Source organism: Triticum dicoccoides, chromosome 1B (genome assembly GCF_002162155.2).
Source record: "Triticum dicoccoides isolate Atlit2015 ecotype Zavitan chromosome 1B, WEW_v2.0, whole genome shotgun sequence".
Lineage (NCBI taxonomy): Eukaryota > Viridiplantae > Streptophyta > Magnoliopsida > Poales > Poaceae > Triticum > Triticum dicoccoides.
In genome coordinates, this window is record NC_041381.1 from 529,756,612 (window position 1) to 529,768,897 (window position 12,286).

Sequence of the window (12,286 nt, forward strand, 5' to 3'; positions counted from 1 at the left end):
TCCCTCTTCCTCCCTAGGATGCGCGCCTCCCCCCGCCTCCTCCGGCCGGAACCCTAGCCAGGCAGGCGCGCAGCAGGCGGGCCCCCCGCGCCGATGGGGAGGCCGGGGTACCTGACGCTGCCCATCTTGGCGGTGCTCGCCGCGATCGGCTACGTCTACTACACCACGGTCTTCGTCGCCGTCGCCGGCTGGCTCGGCCTCGCCACGGCCGCCGGGGTCGCCAACGCCGCCGCCTTCACGGCCCTCGCCGCCGCCTGCCTCGCCACCTACGCCGCCGCCGTCTCCCGGGACCCCGGCCGGGTGCCGCCCGCCTTCCTGCCCGACGTCGAGGGCGCCGAGACCCCCGTCCACGAGGTCAAGCGCAAGGTGCGTGCCCTCTGCTGCCTGTTGGGGAGTTTTGGATCTGTGGAGCGGAATGGTGCTCGGTTCTTGCAGAATTTTCCCTTCCTCTCATGAAATTGGGCAAGTTTGCTTCAAATGCCGCGCCTCCCCAGTTAGGCAAATGTGGTTTAATGCCAATTTGCCTCCTAGGATTGGATCATTTACGACCATCTATGCGTGTAACTGTTCCATTCTGCCGATTTCAGCTCAAAGTTGCGACTGTTAAAGGAGGGACTTGATAGATACATAGATAATTTAGAATCTTCCACCGTGTGTGTGGATCCAGTCTAAGTTTGAAGGTTTGTCTAGATAATATTTTAAATTCCCATCGGGTTTGGAATCATGAGCAAAAAAATTATCGCAAGTTTCAAAGTGTTATCCATGGCCATTAAACAGAACAAGCACAAGCTATTAGCAAACCAAAGTGACTCTGAATTCAGCAGCTGGCGTTGCTAATCTTTTTCTAGTGGTGGCCCTGGTGGGTATTGCACTATTGCGTGTTGCATTACCATGCAAAGCCTCCGGTTTTAGGTTTTGTTATCTTGCATTTTCCAAAGTGAATGTGACGGTTGGATACTTAAATGCAGATAAATAGATAGCATTCTGTGAGTATAGCTATTTGGCCTCTTCCCATGGTATGTCCAAGTTTCCATTTTCCCTTTATTAGTTCGTTTTGTGTGCATAGGTGTGTTACAACGGTAGGCATCACATGTAAGTAGCTTATTCTGTCGCTGGGCCTACAAACATTTAAGCATAACAAACAAGAATATTGAGGTAGTCAATGCAAGATTTTTGGACCGCTGCTTCTTTTAGAAATTGAGCTCTAAGGTGACTTGAGCAAATTGCTTTGTGGTGTTAAAGGAAGAGTTTGCTGTCCGCAAGTAGCCTACTGAATTGGCAGTACAACGTGATTTTGCCTTGTACCAAAAATGGGGAAAATGGAAGGGAGATTAGCTTAGCATGGGAATAAGGTTGAGGTGGGAGTAAATAAGCAGGGAAATCCCATTGTCTCATTTATTCTGGAGTAAATAAGCAGGGAAATCCAATTGTCTGATTTATTCTGGAGTACAGTTCCGTGACGATAGCTGACAAAAATTATCTTCTCATTAGTTTCTTGTCTCAAAATACTCAATCTGTACTGTTTTTGCAGGGTGGTGATTTGAGATATTGCCAGAAATGTGGCCACTATAAGCCCCCACGCGCACACCATTGCCGTGTGTGCAAGAGATGTGTTCTGAAAATGGTGCTGGCTAGTACTAATTCTATGATGATCCTTCTATTTTATCTCCACTTTCAAGTTTTCACTAACTTTTTATGTGCAGGACCATCACTGTATTTGGATTAATAACTGTGTTGGGCACGAAAACTACAAGATATTCTTGGTCTTTGTATTGTATGCTGTAATTGCAAGCCTCTATTCAATGGTAGTTCAGTTTCTTCGATTACTTTGGCAAATATGATTTCTTGGGGTGGTATTAGCATTGAAAAGTATATTTTGCCATCTCAGATTCTAATTGTAGGGAGCGTCATTCACAGTGCTCCGAAAGATGAACAGTTAAGCAGTGATTCTTCTAGAACATTGATTGTAAGTACTCTTGCGTTGTTTTTTAGTTACCTAGCATGCTGCATGTTCATCTGAACTACTCACGAAAATATGAAACTTGCCAAATGGACAGATTATTTGTGGGATCATTCTTTGTCCATTAACTCTGGCGCTGTCGGTGCTCTTGGGCTGGCATATCCACCTCATATTACAGAATAAAACTACAATTGAGGTTTGTGACAACAAATTTCTCTTTTGATGTTGGGCAGCACTATCTTTATAGAAAATATTAAAAACACTTGTTATTGATGGTTGCAGTACCATGAAGGAGTTAGAGCAATGTGGTTGGCAGAAAAGGGTGGAGACCTTTATCATCATCCATATGACCTTGGTGTCTATGAGAATCTTATTTCGGTAAGAAGGAACTATTTTCTATTCGCGACGAAAAAGACTAACAATTTTCTGAGCTGTTTAAATGTTTTACATATTAAGATATGAATGCGGAATGGGAGTAGTTGATTTTCAGAGACAGTGTTAATGGCAACAGCTTTATTGTCCATTTAAAGATATCCACAATTTTGATACTGACTCCAAAGCAGATTTTGCTATATACACCCCTCCACAAGTTTGCACATTTGTATATTATTTCAAACAAATTTCAAAAAATTCCTTCCTAGCCATATTAAATAATGTTTGCTAAATTCTCACATGTAGTTATGCAATGCTGTTGGTATGTGCGTTTCACATGTATCTTTATTTTGGTCTTGCACGTTAGGGTGTTGGCCTTGTGACCATGAGGTCACGGGTTTGAGTCCTGGAAACAGCCTTTTGCGGAAATATAGGGAAAGAATGCGTACAAAAAACCCAAAGTGGTTGGAGCCTTCTCCGGACCTATGCAAGAGGGAGCTACGTGCACCGGGCTGCCCTTTTTGCACATTAGGGTGTTATATGAAAGTTTTAACTCAAACTGTGGAAACAGGTAGTCATTGTAGTAGTTCACCTCCCTTCATTGCATTCAACCAGAGTGGTGAAGTTAGTGCATTAAATTGAACAACGTCCCTGCTGCATGTATTCATAGTTAAGCACCTAGCACTACGCTTAGGATGTAGGCGGTCTGCTGTCAGGCCTGTGTGGCGCCAGTTTAACACATGATGCGGGCTTGCGCGGTGCCGCTTCCCGAACTATAATCGTGTTTGCTTGGTTGCTTTCTTAACCCTCGAAAGCATCGTGTGTTATATGTTCTGATGTTTCTGATTGTTTATCCACAGGTGCTTGGGCGTAGCATATTCTGCTGGCTCTGCCCAGTATCAGTCAATACAGGCAGTGGCCTACGGTTCCGTGCATCCTATGATATTTTACCATCTACACCGCCATGTGATTTACAAAAGATAGCATTACATTCACATTGAGGTACATAGTTGCTAATATGAAAAAGGGGATTGATATTCCTATTCAAGTGCCCAAAGTGTACAATTTCTGAGCCATTTCGGATTGTAACAGGTTAGCGGATACTTCTTAAAACCCTCAAATGTAAGATATGAGAAAAGATACATGCGGATCCAGAAGTATTTACACCTCTCCAGGGTTCCGTTTTGAGATGGTCGTATTTCCGGTACGAGGAAGATGACTGCTGCCTCAGCTCATAATCCGGTCTCAGCTGTGTTTGTACACAAAAAGTTTAACCCTTGTGTTGTAAAGTGAATGTACATGCTGTGTTCGGAAGCAAAAGCATATCAAAGCAAATTTTGCAGAGACTGAGATGCACGCCTGTTCAGAAGTAAATGCCACATTTGCTGTATACACTCATCTGCAATTACATTATCTCAGACATGGAAATGTCATTGCTGTGCAGTAAAAATGACTCGTCAGAAGTGGTGACATTTCACATCTTGTGTAAAAACCAAGAGAAGTTTGCTGTGATTATTTAATGTTTTCAGTAAGGCTGGTGCTGGGCAGCATACGGCATCCCCCAAAGCACAGTAGCCAACAAGCAATCTTCTCGCAGTCTGATGCTTTGTGCAGATTAATTTATACTCCGTACTACTTCGTCCCACAATGTAAGATGTTTTCTTTTATGCGACGGAGGGAGTAGGTTACAACAGTCGGCACTCAGCAGCAAATGCAACTACTAATACATCAGTTGGGAGTAATCTATTTGCCCTTTCCTTTTCCCTTGCCCTTCTTGGCGTCAAGTTTGGCTTGCACACGAGCCGCTGCCGCGGCCTTTGCCTCCTCCCTCTTCTTCTTCTCTTCCTCTTTGGTGGCAGCTGCCAGCTCCCGCTGTTTCTTAAGCTCCCTATCGAAATTTATGTATCAAAAATCATGTATTTTTTTAACAATCACAAGGGTACTACAAAATGGATAATAGGCATGATACGTAGTTCTCAAATCTATTATTTAATTCCAATATGATGTCCAATGCTGTTTAACATGATTATTGGGTACTAATTTTTGTATTAGAAAAAAGTGCCTAAACTGGCTTAACAGTACTACTGACCAAAAAAACAGCAAAAGCTCCACCATCCCCATGAAACAGAAAAAAAAGGACAAAAACTCTTAAAAATGGAGGATTAAAAAAGCTATGGCTAGAGATGTTATGGGGTGGACGAGCATTCAGAGGCAGAGTTCTCAATTCCTTAGCTCCCTGCCAACTGCCAACCTCCACAGATCAGCTTCATTGAGTATTTTGTTGACCACCGTCTGATTATTGGGTACTTGATGCATTAATAAATATAAAAGAGGAAACACTTGGAGATGTCTTACTCTAGCCTGGCTTTCTCATCAGATACACTGCCCAGACTTGAACCTTTCCTTGGCTTGCAAGCCACTAATTCCACCTCAAAAATGAGTGTTGCACTGCAGAAACAAAGCAAACCTTGTTACAGAAACTTCTGGCCTGGGGATGCTTACAACTTCAGTCAATCAAGAGGTGAAATGGCAAACAAACTTGGCTGGTATCTCTGGTGGCGAGCCTGGACTTCCATACGCATATTCCGGCCTGCATGTTATTTTTGCAATCTCGCCAACCTTCAACATGCCGATGCACCATGCCATATTAGAAAGAAACTTTCGAGGCTATCAAAGTGAGCAAGCAATTATAAGCGTTCACATACTTTCATAGTTCTTAAGGCTATGTCCCATGCTTTAATGACAGCTCCCTGGCCAACTTCAAATGTAAAAATAGAATTGTCTTCATGTGTGGTGTCAAAAACTTCGCCATTTTCAGCAAGTGTCCCTTCATAATGAACTGCAAATAGGTATAAAGGCAAATGTTTAACCCAACATGGCAGATTAAGCAGTGAAACGTTTACTGTATTGCATAGAAAAGTGCATTGCCATAAGATTCGGGGGCAAAGTAGCCGAATGGAAAAACGTTGGAAGCACTTGAGAGAAAAAAACTTGTACCATAACTTAAACCCTGAGCAACCGCCCAGCCAAATAGAAAATAAATTATTTATGGCTATGTTTTACTCAGATCAGAGGGCTATGTATTGACTGCAGTACCATCAACCAATGGAAGGCTGTCAGATGGGCTTATAGCATCATCTTTTGCTTTTCTGACCACCGTCTTAAGAACGCCTCCATCCCCTGTTAGATCAATGGTTTCTGCCATGACCTTGCTGTTGAATGGAGATTCTGAAAGCAAGAAAGAACAGGGCATTATTAGAGTGCTCTAGCAAAACCAAATTTGATCAAACTAGTGGGTACAAGCACTTGAAAATGCATAGTCAGTTCCTTCACTTATCTAAATTCTTTCAATTAAATTTGAAGCCAGTTTTAAAATAAAAGGTTTCAGCCTTAGGGTAGGCAGTGCGACCGAAGGAATACTCAAGTAGACTCTATAACCGTTTTTCTCATCAAAACAAAAATGAAAAACACAGTACCAGTCTCACAAATAACCCAATTCCAACAGCTGAGTTACACAAAACAATTCCAATAGGTGATAGGGCGGCCCTACTTAGATCTTCTCCCAGTATGCATTTATGTAACCTAAAAGTTAATTGTGTTGCCCCTCCCAGATCAACAACCTACAGGCTTAAAGCCGAACCTAGAGCAACTGCAATCTTCCTCAAGCACTACCGCATGGCACAACCTGAACTGAAACTGTGCTCAAGTATTGGAGACCTAAAGGCCTCCACGGCAACAAAATCTACTACAGGTCCATGACAAAATCAGGCAAAGGAAGTAGAATTTACCTCGGATCGGCGACGATTTGGAGAGAGAGCCGTGGCAGCGGGGGCGCCGGTGAGGACCTGCTGAACGGATGGGTGTGGTGTTGGGATTAGAAGGGTGAGCCGAGAGGAGGGAGATGGATGCGGGCGGCACGTACCTTCACCGAGAGAAGGGGAGGGGAATTCAGAGTGGAGGGAGCGACGATGATAGACAGATCTGGATGGGACGAGGGGAAGGGGGAATCAGAGGATGGTTTCGCGTGATTTTTACCGGAGGATGCCCTTCGTCGATTCGATTCGATTCGGTCGTCACTACTACGGACTGTAATATTCTCCTTCCAAAGAAAAAAAAATTGTGGGCATTAAAAAACCTTTGTTTCTTTATTAAAAATAATGTAAAATCTTTAGTTTTTTTTTATGTTGTATAGACTCAATATCTTTTGTGCAAAGTATCAAAAACTAAACATTCTCTTTGAAAAATATCAGAAAACTAGATAGGTCAATTCCAGAATTCTAGGCTTTGGATTTCAATGTTAATTGTTGCCGCCCAACTAGGCAGACCTACATGGCAACACTCAATTATACTTATTAACCAGTCAAGAAGCTATTGGGGATAAATCTCGCTGCCACCATGGTATACAATATTGATACTGATGACAATTTAAAATATCTATGTTTAGAAAAGGAGGTTAAAAACCCCCAAACTTTTAAAACTTGAATATCTTGTGTTTATGAAAAACTTGAAATACCTTCTGCTTTAAAAAGCTCGAGTCATTGATATTATCTCCGTAAAAAGATTCATGTAGGTATTCATTACAAACTTACTCATGTGATATTTCGCAAAATGGCATGATCATTTGTGACCCATGTAAAAAGAGAAGATGATAGTGCTACGGTTTAAGTTTCGGATCCTAAATACAGTAATATTTTTCTCATTTTTATATAGGTCGCAAATTGTCATATGATTCTACGAAATTTTACATGGGTAAGTTTCAAACTCGATATCTACTATATGAGTGATTTTTCTAGATTTTTTTCAAGAACTTAGAAACACATTGTTTTCTAAGTTTTAGAAAGTGGATAAATCAAAACACATGATATAGGTCGCAAATTAGTAACACTATATTTTTCTTGGAACAGTGACTTGGTCGAGGTGGTAAGGCTCAAAGAGAGTAGAGGTGAACGAATACTAGATTGCCGCTCATTCAGTGTTGTACTTCACACTTCCCCTAATTAAGACTAGTCACATATATAGTGTTGGATGTTCACTCAAAAAATATTTTTACCAGCCCGATAACGAAAATTACGTTCATTTGTGCTCTTAGAGCATCTAGAACTGGGCTGGGCAAATCTGACTCCATAAACGTCCACGGATGCGTCGCCAGACGGTCGCTCATTTGTCCTCCAGGACAACTACACCCTTCCTATCCAAACTCTCAAATCCATACACATCCATAATATAGCAAGAATTCACCACCAACTCAATAATGCAACAAAGCAAAAAAAACCACAATTCAACAGTTCAACATGCCAAAATGAAATACGACAATGCATAGATAGGCGATACAAGAATGAATCTTTTGCTCGCGACCACATCGGCCAAGCTCTCTCTGCACACGGTGATCTCCTTCTTTTCCGCCTAAAGCCACTTATTGCCTTTCGGATCCAAGACGGTAGCATGAGCCAACATGAACCTCGAATCCTCCATGTCCTGAGCCAGTTCCACCCTCTCTTTCTCGAGATCAATGTTGATTCAAAAGTCTTTGCCTTCTCGAGCTCCCATTTGACATACGCCTCGTGCTTCTCCAAGTCTATCTTCTCCCTCTCAAGCTGCAATTGTTATTCACCCTCTCCTGATCCCAATCCATCATCCCCTTTTACACATCCAAGAAGAGCTTGTACCTCTTCTTCTTCTCCTCCTGGGTGAAAAAAAATGCTTGTCCATGTGGCGGACATTTTGCTCACCACGGAGTCATGTGTGGCTCTGCTGTTCTCCCACTTGTTTTGCATCATTTGGCAGGTCCTCTTTGGCACGGTGGCTTGTCCCTCCTATACTCTACGTTCCTCATCTTCATCGTCCAATACAATGGATTGTTTGGAGCTTGTTCCATCGTTTTTCTTCAACTTCTTGTTATCGTTCTTGAGGTCATAGACAAGTAGTTGCCACTTTGGTTTCTCATTCAATTTCAACCAACAATAGCACAAAGTGAATGGCTTCCCCGAGGTTTGTTGGTACAAAGTGGCAACCAACTCCATCTAACAAACATGAATCAGTCGTGAGAATGGAACAAACAAAGTTAGCAATGCAAATGATGACAAACGAAGCAAGTCAGCTTACATGACTATTGACTCCAATGCCTCTTTGGTTTCGTCCAAACACAAAAAGAGTAGTAGTTGCAGAACCTGTTCACGCTCTCTTGGATGGTGGACCATCTATATTGGAGCGGCCTCATTGTGGATGGTATGGATAGGGTTCAACCCCATGTATTCTTGCATTCAAGGTAATGCTTGTGGATCTTTTTTCAGTACGTGTTTTCCTTTTGCTCGATTGCAAATATAGGGTCCATACTTGTGGCAAACCAAGCTTGACACAACAAAACATCCTCATGGCTTGTGAATGCCGGACCTCTTGCATTGGGTATGTATATTTTTGTTAAGAGTGCCTAATGTTTTCCTGACATCATGCATAGGAGAGTGGGTATCTCCCAAGGCATAATACATAGGTTCTTGACCATCATTGATCGTGTCCATCATGATAACCTCTTAAAGGATGATATAGCAAGAATAAACTAATGGCATATGCAACAAAAGGATTCAATGGCATATGCAACAAACTGATTCAATGGCATATCCAACATGATTCTCTAAATTGATCTAATGACATACGCAACAAATGAATGAATCAATACAAAGTGGGGCAAAAAATGTACCATGTCCTCCTCGTACATTTTGTGGAACATGACCTGGGAAGACCTAGCGTTGGCGGTTCCCTGAGGCGGTCCGCACCTATTCGAGTTGCGGCAAGTCGTACACCATCTATGGCGTGTCCTGTTGCGTCCAGCCATCCAGAATCCCTACCCATTCAGATGGCAGAACGGAGTCGGTCCCGAGCGGGGCGGATGGCACACCTACCTCTTTGGAGGTGTGGGGCGGACACAGATGGCCCCACCAGACCCTGTGCATCCACGTTGATGTGGATCACCTCCTTGTCCTCAGCTTCCTGCCCCCCGCTGCTTCCTTCACCTCTCCCTCTAGGGTGATGTTCTCCGCCTTGCAGCTGACCCCCACGGACAGGACACCCACAGACTCCATTGATACATCATCCATGCATGTGTTGGGAGAAGGGATACTCGGTGATGACATCTCGTACATGAGAAATACCAGATGATGGCGGCGGCACGGGCCGGGAGCAAGGGTGGAGGACAGCGACAACTCGGACATGGGAGGAGAGCGGTCGATTTGGTGGACTTGGTTAATTTGGGGGGAGATGAGGTGGGTCATGTTTGTCGGATCCGATGTGGCAGATGCGTCCGAGCCTCCCCCATATTCGCCCAAGACATGGGCTAGATTTGAGGGGTGGTGAACAACCCGTACATATAGGGCTGGTTTGAGGGGGACTGGTCGGGTGGCATTTTTGCAATTCGTCACTGATAGGGTTGTCCGCCCGGTCGATATGAGGGCTCTGACTGTAGATGTTCTTACACACTTGACATACGTAACACGTCGTTTATGACCTCCATCCTCTTCTATGTGTTGTTTCGGTTGGCACACAATAAGATAGTACAAAGTGGGTTCGTTGGCAACGTTTGTTCCGACTGTGATGATGAAGAACAAAAATCCTTAAGCTCCAATCATGTCTAGGTGGTGCTTGGTGCAGCATCGCTGAGGAGCTTGGGAGTTTTGTACCTATTCTCCTTCATGGATAGCGGTTGGTTGTATGTGTTGTATGCCGGCATGACTCGATGGCCATCGTTGGCAACAACATTGTCTTCTCTAACACCCCTTCTTTTCGAGCCTCTACAAGCAAGGGCATCAGCCCAATCTCGCAACTAGCTTGGTTGCTTGACTAGATCGGAGTGATGCCCCCGCCTACATGTTTTGCACGATTGCCAGCCTCAATCATATGTATTGGCTTATTACCGCATCGATTCAACAAGGCTTGATCATCTATGGTCCTTTGTAGGTACTTCGGTGACTGGATTTTTCGATGTTCTCCATCATCGACGAGAGTCATGGTTCTTTCTTATGCTTATAGTCTAGTCCTATTATCCCCTTGGTTTAGGTTCGTTTTTGTGTGTCTGGGTTCAGAGTTCCGTTACCCACAATTCGATTGTACCCGAAGTTCCATTGATGTAATTTAAACCAAACTTCTGACTATTTTTACAGGAAAAAAAGCGTAGTTGAGATGCTTATCTGAGCGCATGTACTGGTGCTCGACGGCATATGCAGCCTACCACCGGTTGCTAGGCGTAGGGGAAGGCCATGAAGTACACTGCCACTCTTATCACTTACTACATCGATCTTATCTGGTCCTACTGTCCAAAGGAGGAGCCTTTTCTTCCCTTTAGCTGTAATGGCTGGCAAGTTGCGAGCCATAGGAAGTAGGAACAGAATGCTCAGGTACGGACTGCGTCGTTTAGGGCGCGATAATTCACGGCGTGTCGGCGTCAGCGCTGGACGCTCAACAGTGCAAACCTTGCATGCAGCAGAGCGCGCCATATTGCTTGCCAGGGCAGTGCAACGCAGCGGCTGCGGCGCTGCCTGCCCCTCTCCTTTCCTCTTTTCCTCTTAAAAACATGTAATTAATTACTGTAGAACACAGCACAGTACATTTTGAAGCCTTTCCCGTGTTTCTCGCTTGTAAAAAAAAATCTACGAGAGAAGGCAAGATGGATTCACAGAAGACGAATATGGTGGTTCCACAAATCCCTTCATATAAAATCAAGCACATACTATGTCAACTAGAAGAAGAAAAGAAACAAATGGAACAGCTTCTCCACCGATCGAGTCTCCCCTTGTAATGCTACTAATACATATATACTACAGCTTCAGGAATCAGGAGTAGTGCCGCCAGCACGCGAGCATGGCGACGCAGCGGCGCGCGATGTAGAACCGCGCGCGCTGCTCCCTGACGAGCTGCGCGCACCGCCGCGGGAACGACGACGGCCCGCCGCCGTTCTTGCGCGTGGCCATTGCTCCTCTACCGCTCCTCTTCTTGGACAGCCCGCACTTGTCCATGGACGCGCCTTTCCACCCGATCTCCGCCTCCTTCCTTCCGATCAGCGCGCCTGGCCGTGAGCTCGATCGGAGACGAAACTTGGCCGGCGGAAATGGTAGGACGTGAGGAGCAGAGCAAGCAGAGCGACACAGTGAGTGAGTGAGGGAGGGAGGAGGGCTGTTGGGGGCGACGAGCCAAGTGGTAGGGCTCCCGGGGTGGCATTTGTCTGCTTATATCGTGGAGCAATCGGGGATGACGGAGCGGTCAGTGGAGTGCCGTGTCTGCTCGCGCGCGTAGGGCCTTGATGCGCCAGGGGGCACGCCACTTGGTACCCTTTTTTATTAGTGTGTTGTTCAAAGTTCACGTGTACTTTGGCATTGCACGCCTGTTCCTGAGTTAACTAACAAACAATTTAGTAATGCGCCAGGAGTGAGTTTTCTTTTACTGGCAATGCCAAAGGCGAGGTTTTAAAATGAAGACCAGGAGCAATGGTTATATTCACTTCGAGTAAAGTCTGAAATAAACCCTCACGTTGTAGAGGTCGACCCTCACCTTCAAATCTCCGAAGTCGATACACTGAACTCTCTAATCTCCGTCTATTCTAACCCTAAACATGTTTTGGTGCACTGGGATAAGATATGATCCTGGCCAAGTTCATCATCTACTCTCACTAACAATATGGATCCACAAGTCATATTAATCTCTCTCCACTTATCTTCTTCCTCTGTCCTCTCCTCTCCCGATCCCTTTTCTCTCTCCCTATCGTCGATCCATTTCCTCCTCCCGTCGGGTGCGATCTCCGCCCGCGCCTCGCCGCCGTCGAGCGACAAGACATCAGGATTGACGCGCATGTTGGCCACCGAGAACCTCTTTGAGATGAGCATGCACGCCACGCGGAAATCGAAGAGGAAAACATTAGCATGTACTGGGTGATGGACTAGAGCATGATGAGCTGCACCACGAGGCCGATGG

General features: G+C 44.8%; 2 protein-coding genes across 4 annotated transcripts; one reads left to right on the top strand and one right to left on the bottom strand.

The window, feature by feature from the left end:
- The first annotated feature begins 6 nt into the window (after positions 1-6).
- LOC119347202 (probable protein S-acyltransferase 16) lies at positions 7-3,724 on the top strand. 2 transcript variants are annotated; one of them, XM_037616099.1, is made up of 8 exons: positions 7-366; positions 1,532-1,624; positions 1,704-1,805; positions 1,889-1,966; positions 2,058-2,156; positions 2,243-2,338; positions 3,193-3,334; positions 3,425-3,724. In XM_037616099.1, the coding sequence occupies exons 1-7, from the start codon at positions 94-96 to the stop codon at positions 3,331-3,333; spliced, it is 882 nt and encodes a 293-aa protein (XP_037471996.1). In that variant the 5' UTR covers positions 7-93; the 3' UTR covers position 3,334; positions 3,425-3,724. The 2 variants fall into 2 exon arrangements, with proteins under 2 accessions (XP_037471996.1, XP_037471995.1); XM_037616098.1 differs by having other exon boundaries at positions 3,193-3,506.
- Positions 3,725-3,820: 96 nt separating this feature from the next.
- Positions 3,821-6,402, bottom strand: LOC119347227 (peptidyl-prolyl cis-trans isomerase FKBP20-1-like). 2 transcript variants are annotated; one of them, XM_037616102.1, is made up of 7 exons: positions 6,255-6,402; positions 6,121-6,177; positions 5,429-5,560; positions 5,038-5,171; positions 4,872-4,951; positions 4,688-4,780; positions 3,821-4,220 (listed from the first exon to the last, which is right to left on the bottom strand). In XM_037616102.1, the coding sequence occupies exons 3-7, from the start codon at positions 5,535-5,537 to the stop codon at positions 4,076-4,078; spliced, it is 561 nt and encodes a 186-aa protein (XP_037471999.1). In that variant the 5' UTR covers positions 5,538-5,560; positions 6,121-6,177; positions 6,255-6,402; the 3' UTR covers positions 3,821-4,075. The 2 variants fall into 2 exon arrangements, with proteins under 2 accessions (XP_037471999.1, XP_037472000.1); XM_037616103.1 differs by having other exon boundaries at positions 6,121-6,180; positions 6,255-6,390.
- Between the last annotated feature and the right edge of the window lie 5,884 nt (positions 6,403-12,286).

Excerpts from the sequence above, each read along its gene's own strand:
- LOC119347202 (XM_037616099.1), top strand. The coding sequence starts at position 94 with ATGGGGAGGCCGGGGTACCTGACGCTGCCCATCTTGGCGGTGCTCGCC. Across the intron at positions 1,625-1,703 it reads AGAGATGTGTTCTGAAAATG|GACCATCACTGTATTTGGAT; the intron begins GTGCTGGCTAGT and ends TTTTATGTGCAG. Across the intron at positions 1,806-1,888 it reads TTGCAAGCCTCTATTCAATG|ATTCTAATTGTAGGGAGCGT; the intron begins GTAGTTCAGTTT and ends TTGCCATCTCAG.
- LOC119347227 (XM_037616102.1), bottom strand. The coding sequence starts at position 5,537 with ATGGCAGAAACCATTGATCTAACAGGGGATGGAGGCGTTCTTAAGACG. Across the intron at positions 5,172-5,428 it reads CAGCCTTCCATTGGTTGATG|TTCATTATGAAGGGACACTT; the intron begins GTACTGCAGTCA and ends ACCTATTTGCAG. Across the intron at positions 4,221-4,687 it reads GATGAGAAAGCCAGGCTAGA|GGAGCTTAAGAAACAGCGGG; the intron begins GTAAGACATCTC and ends AAATTTCGATAG.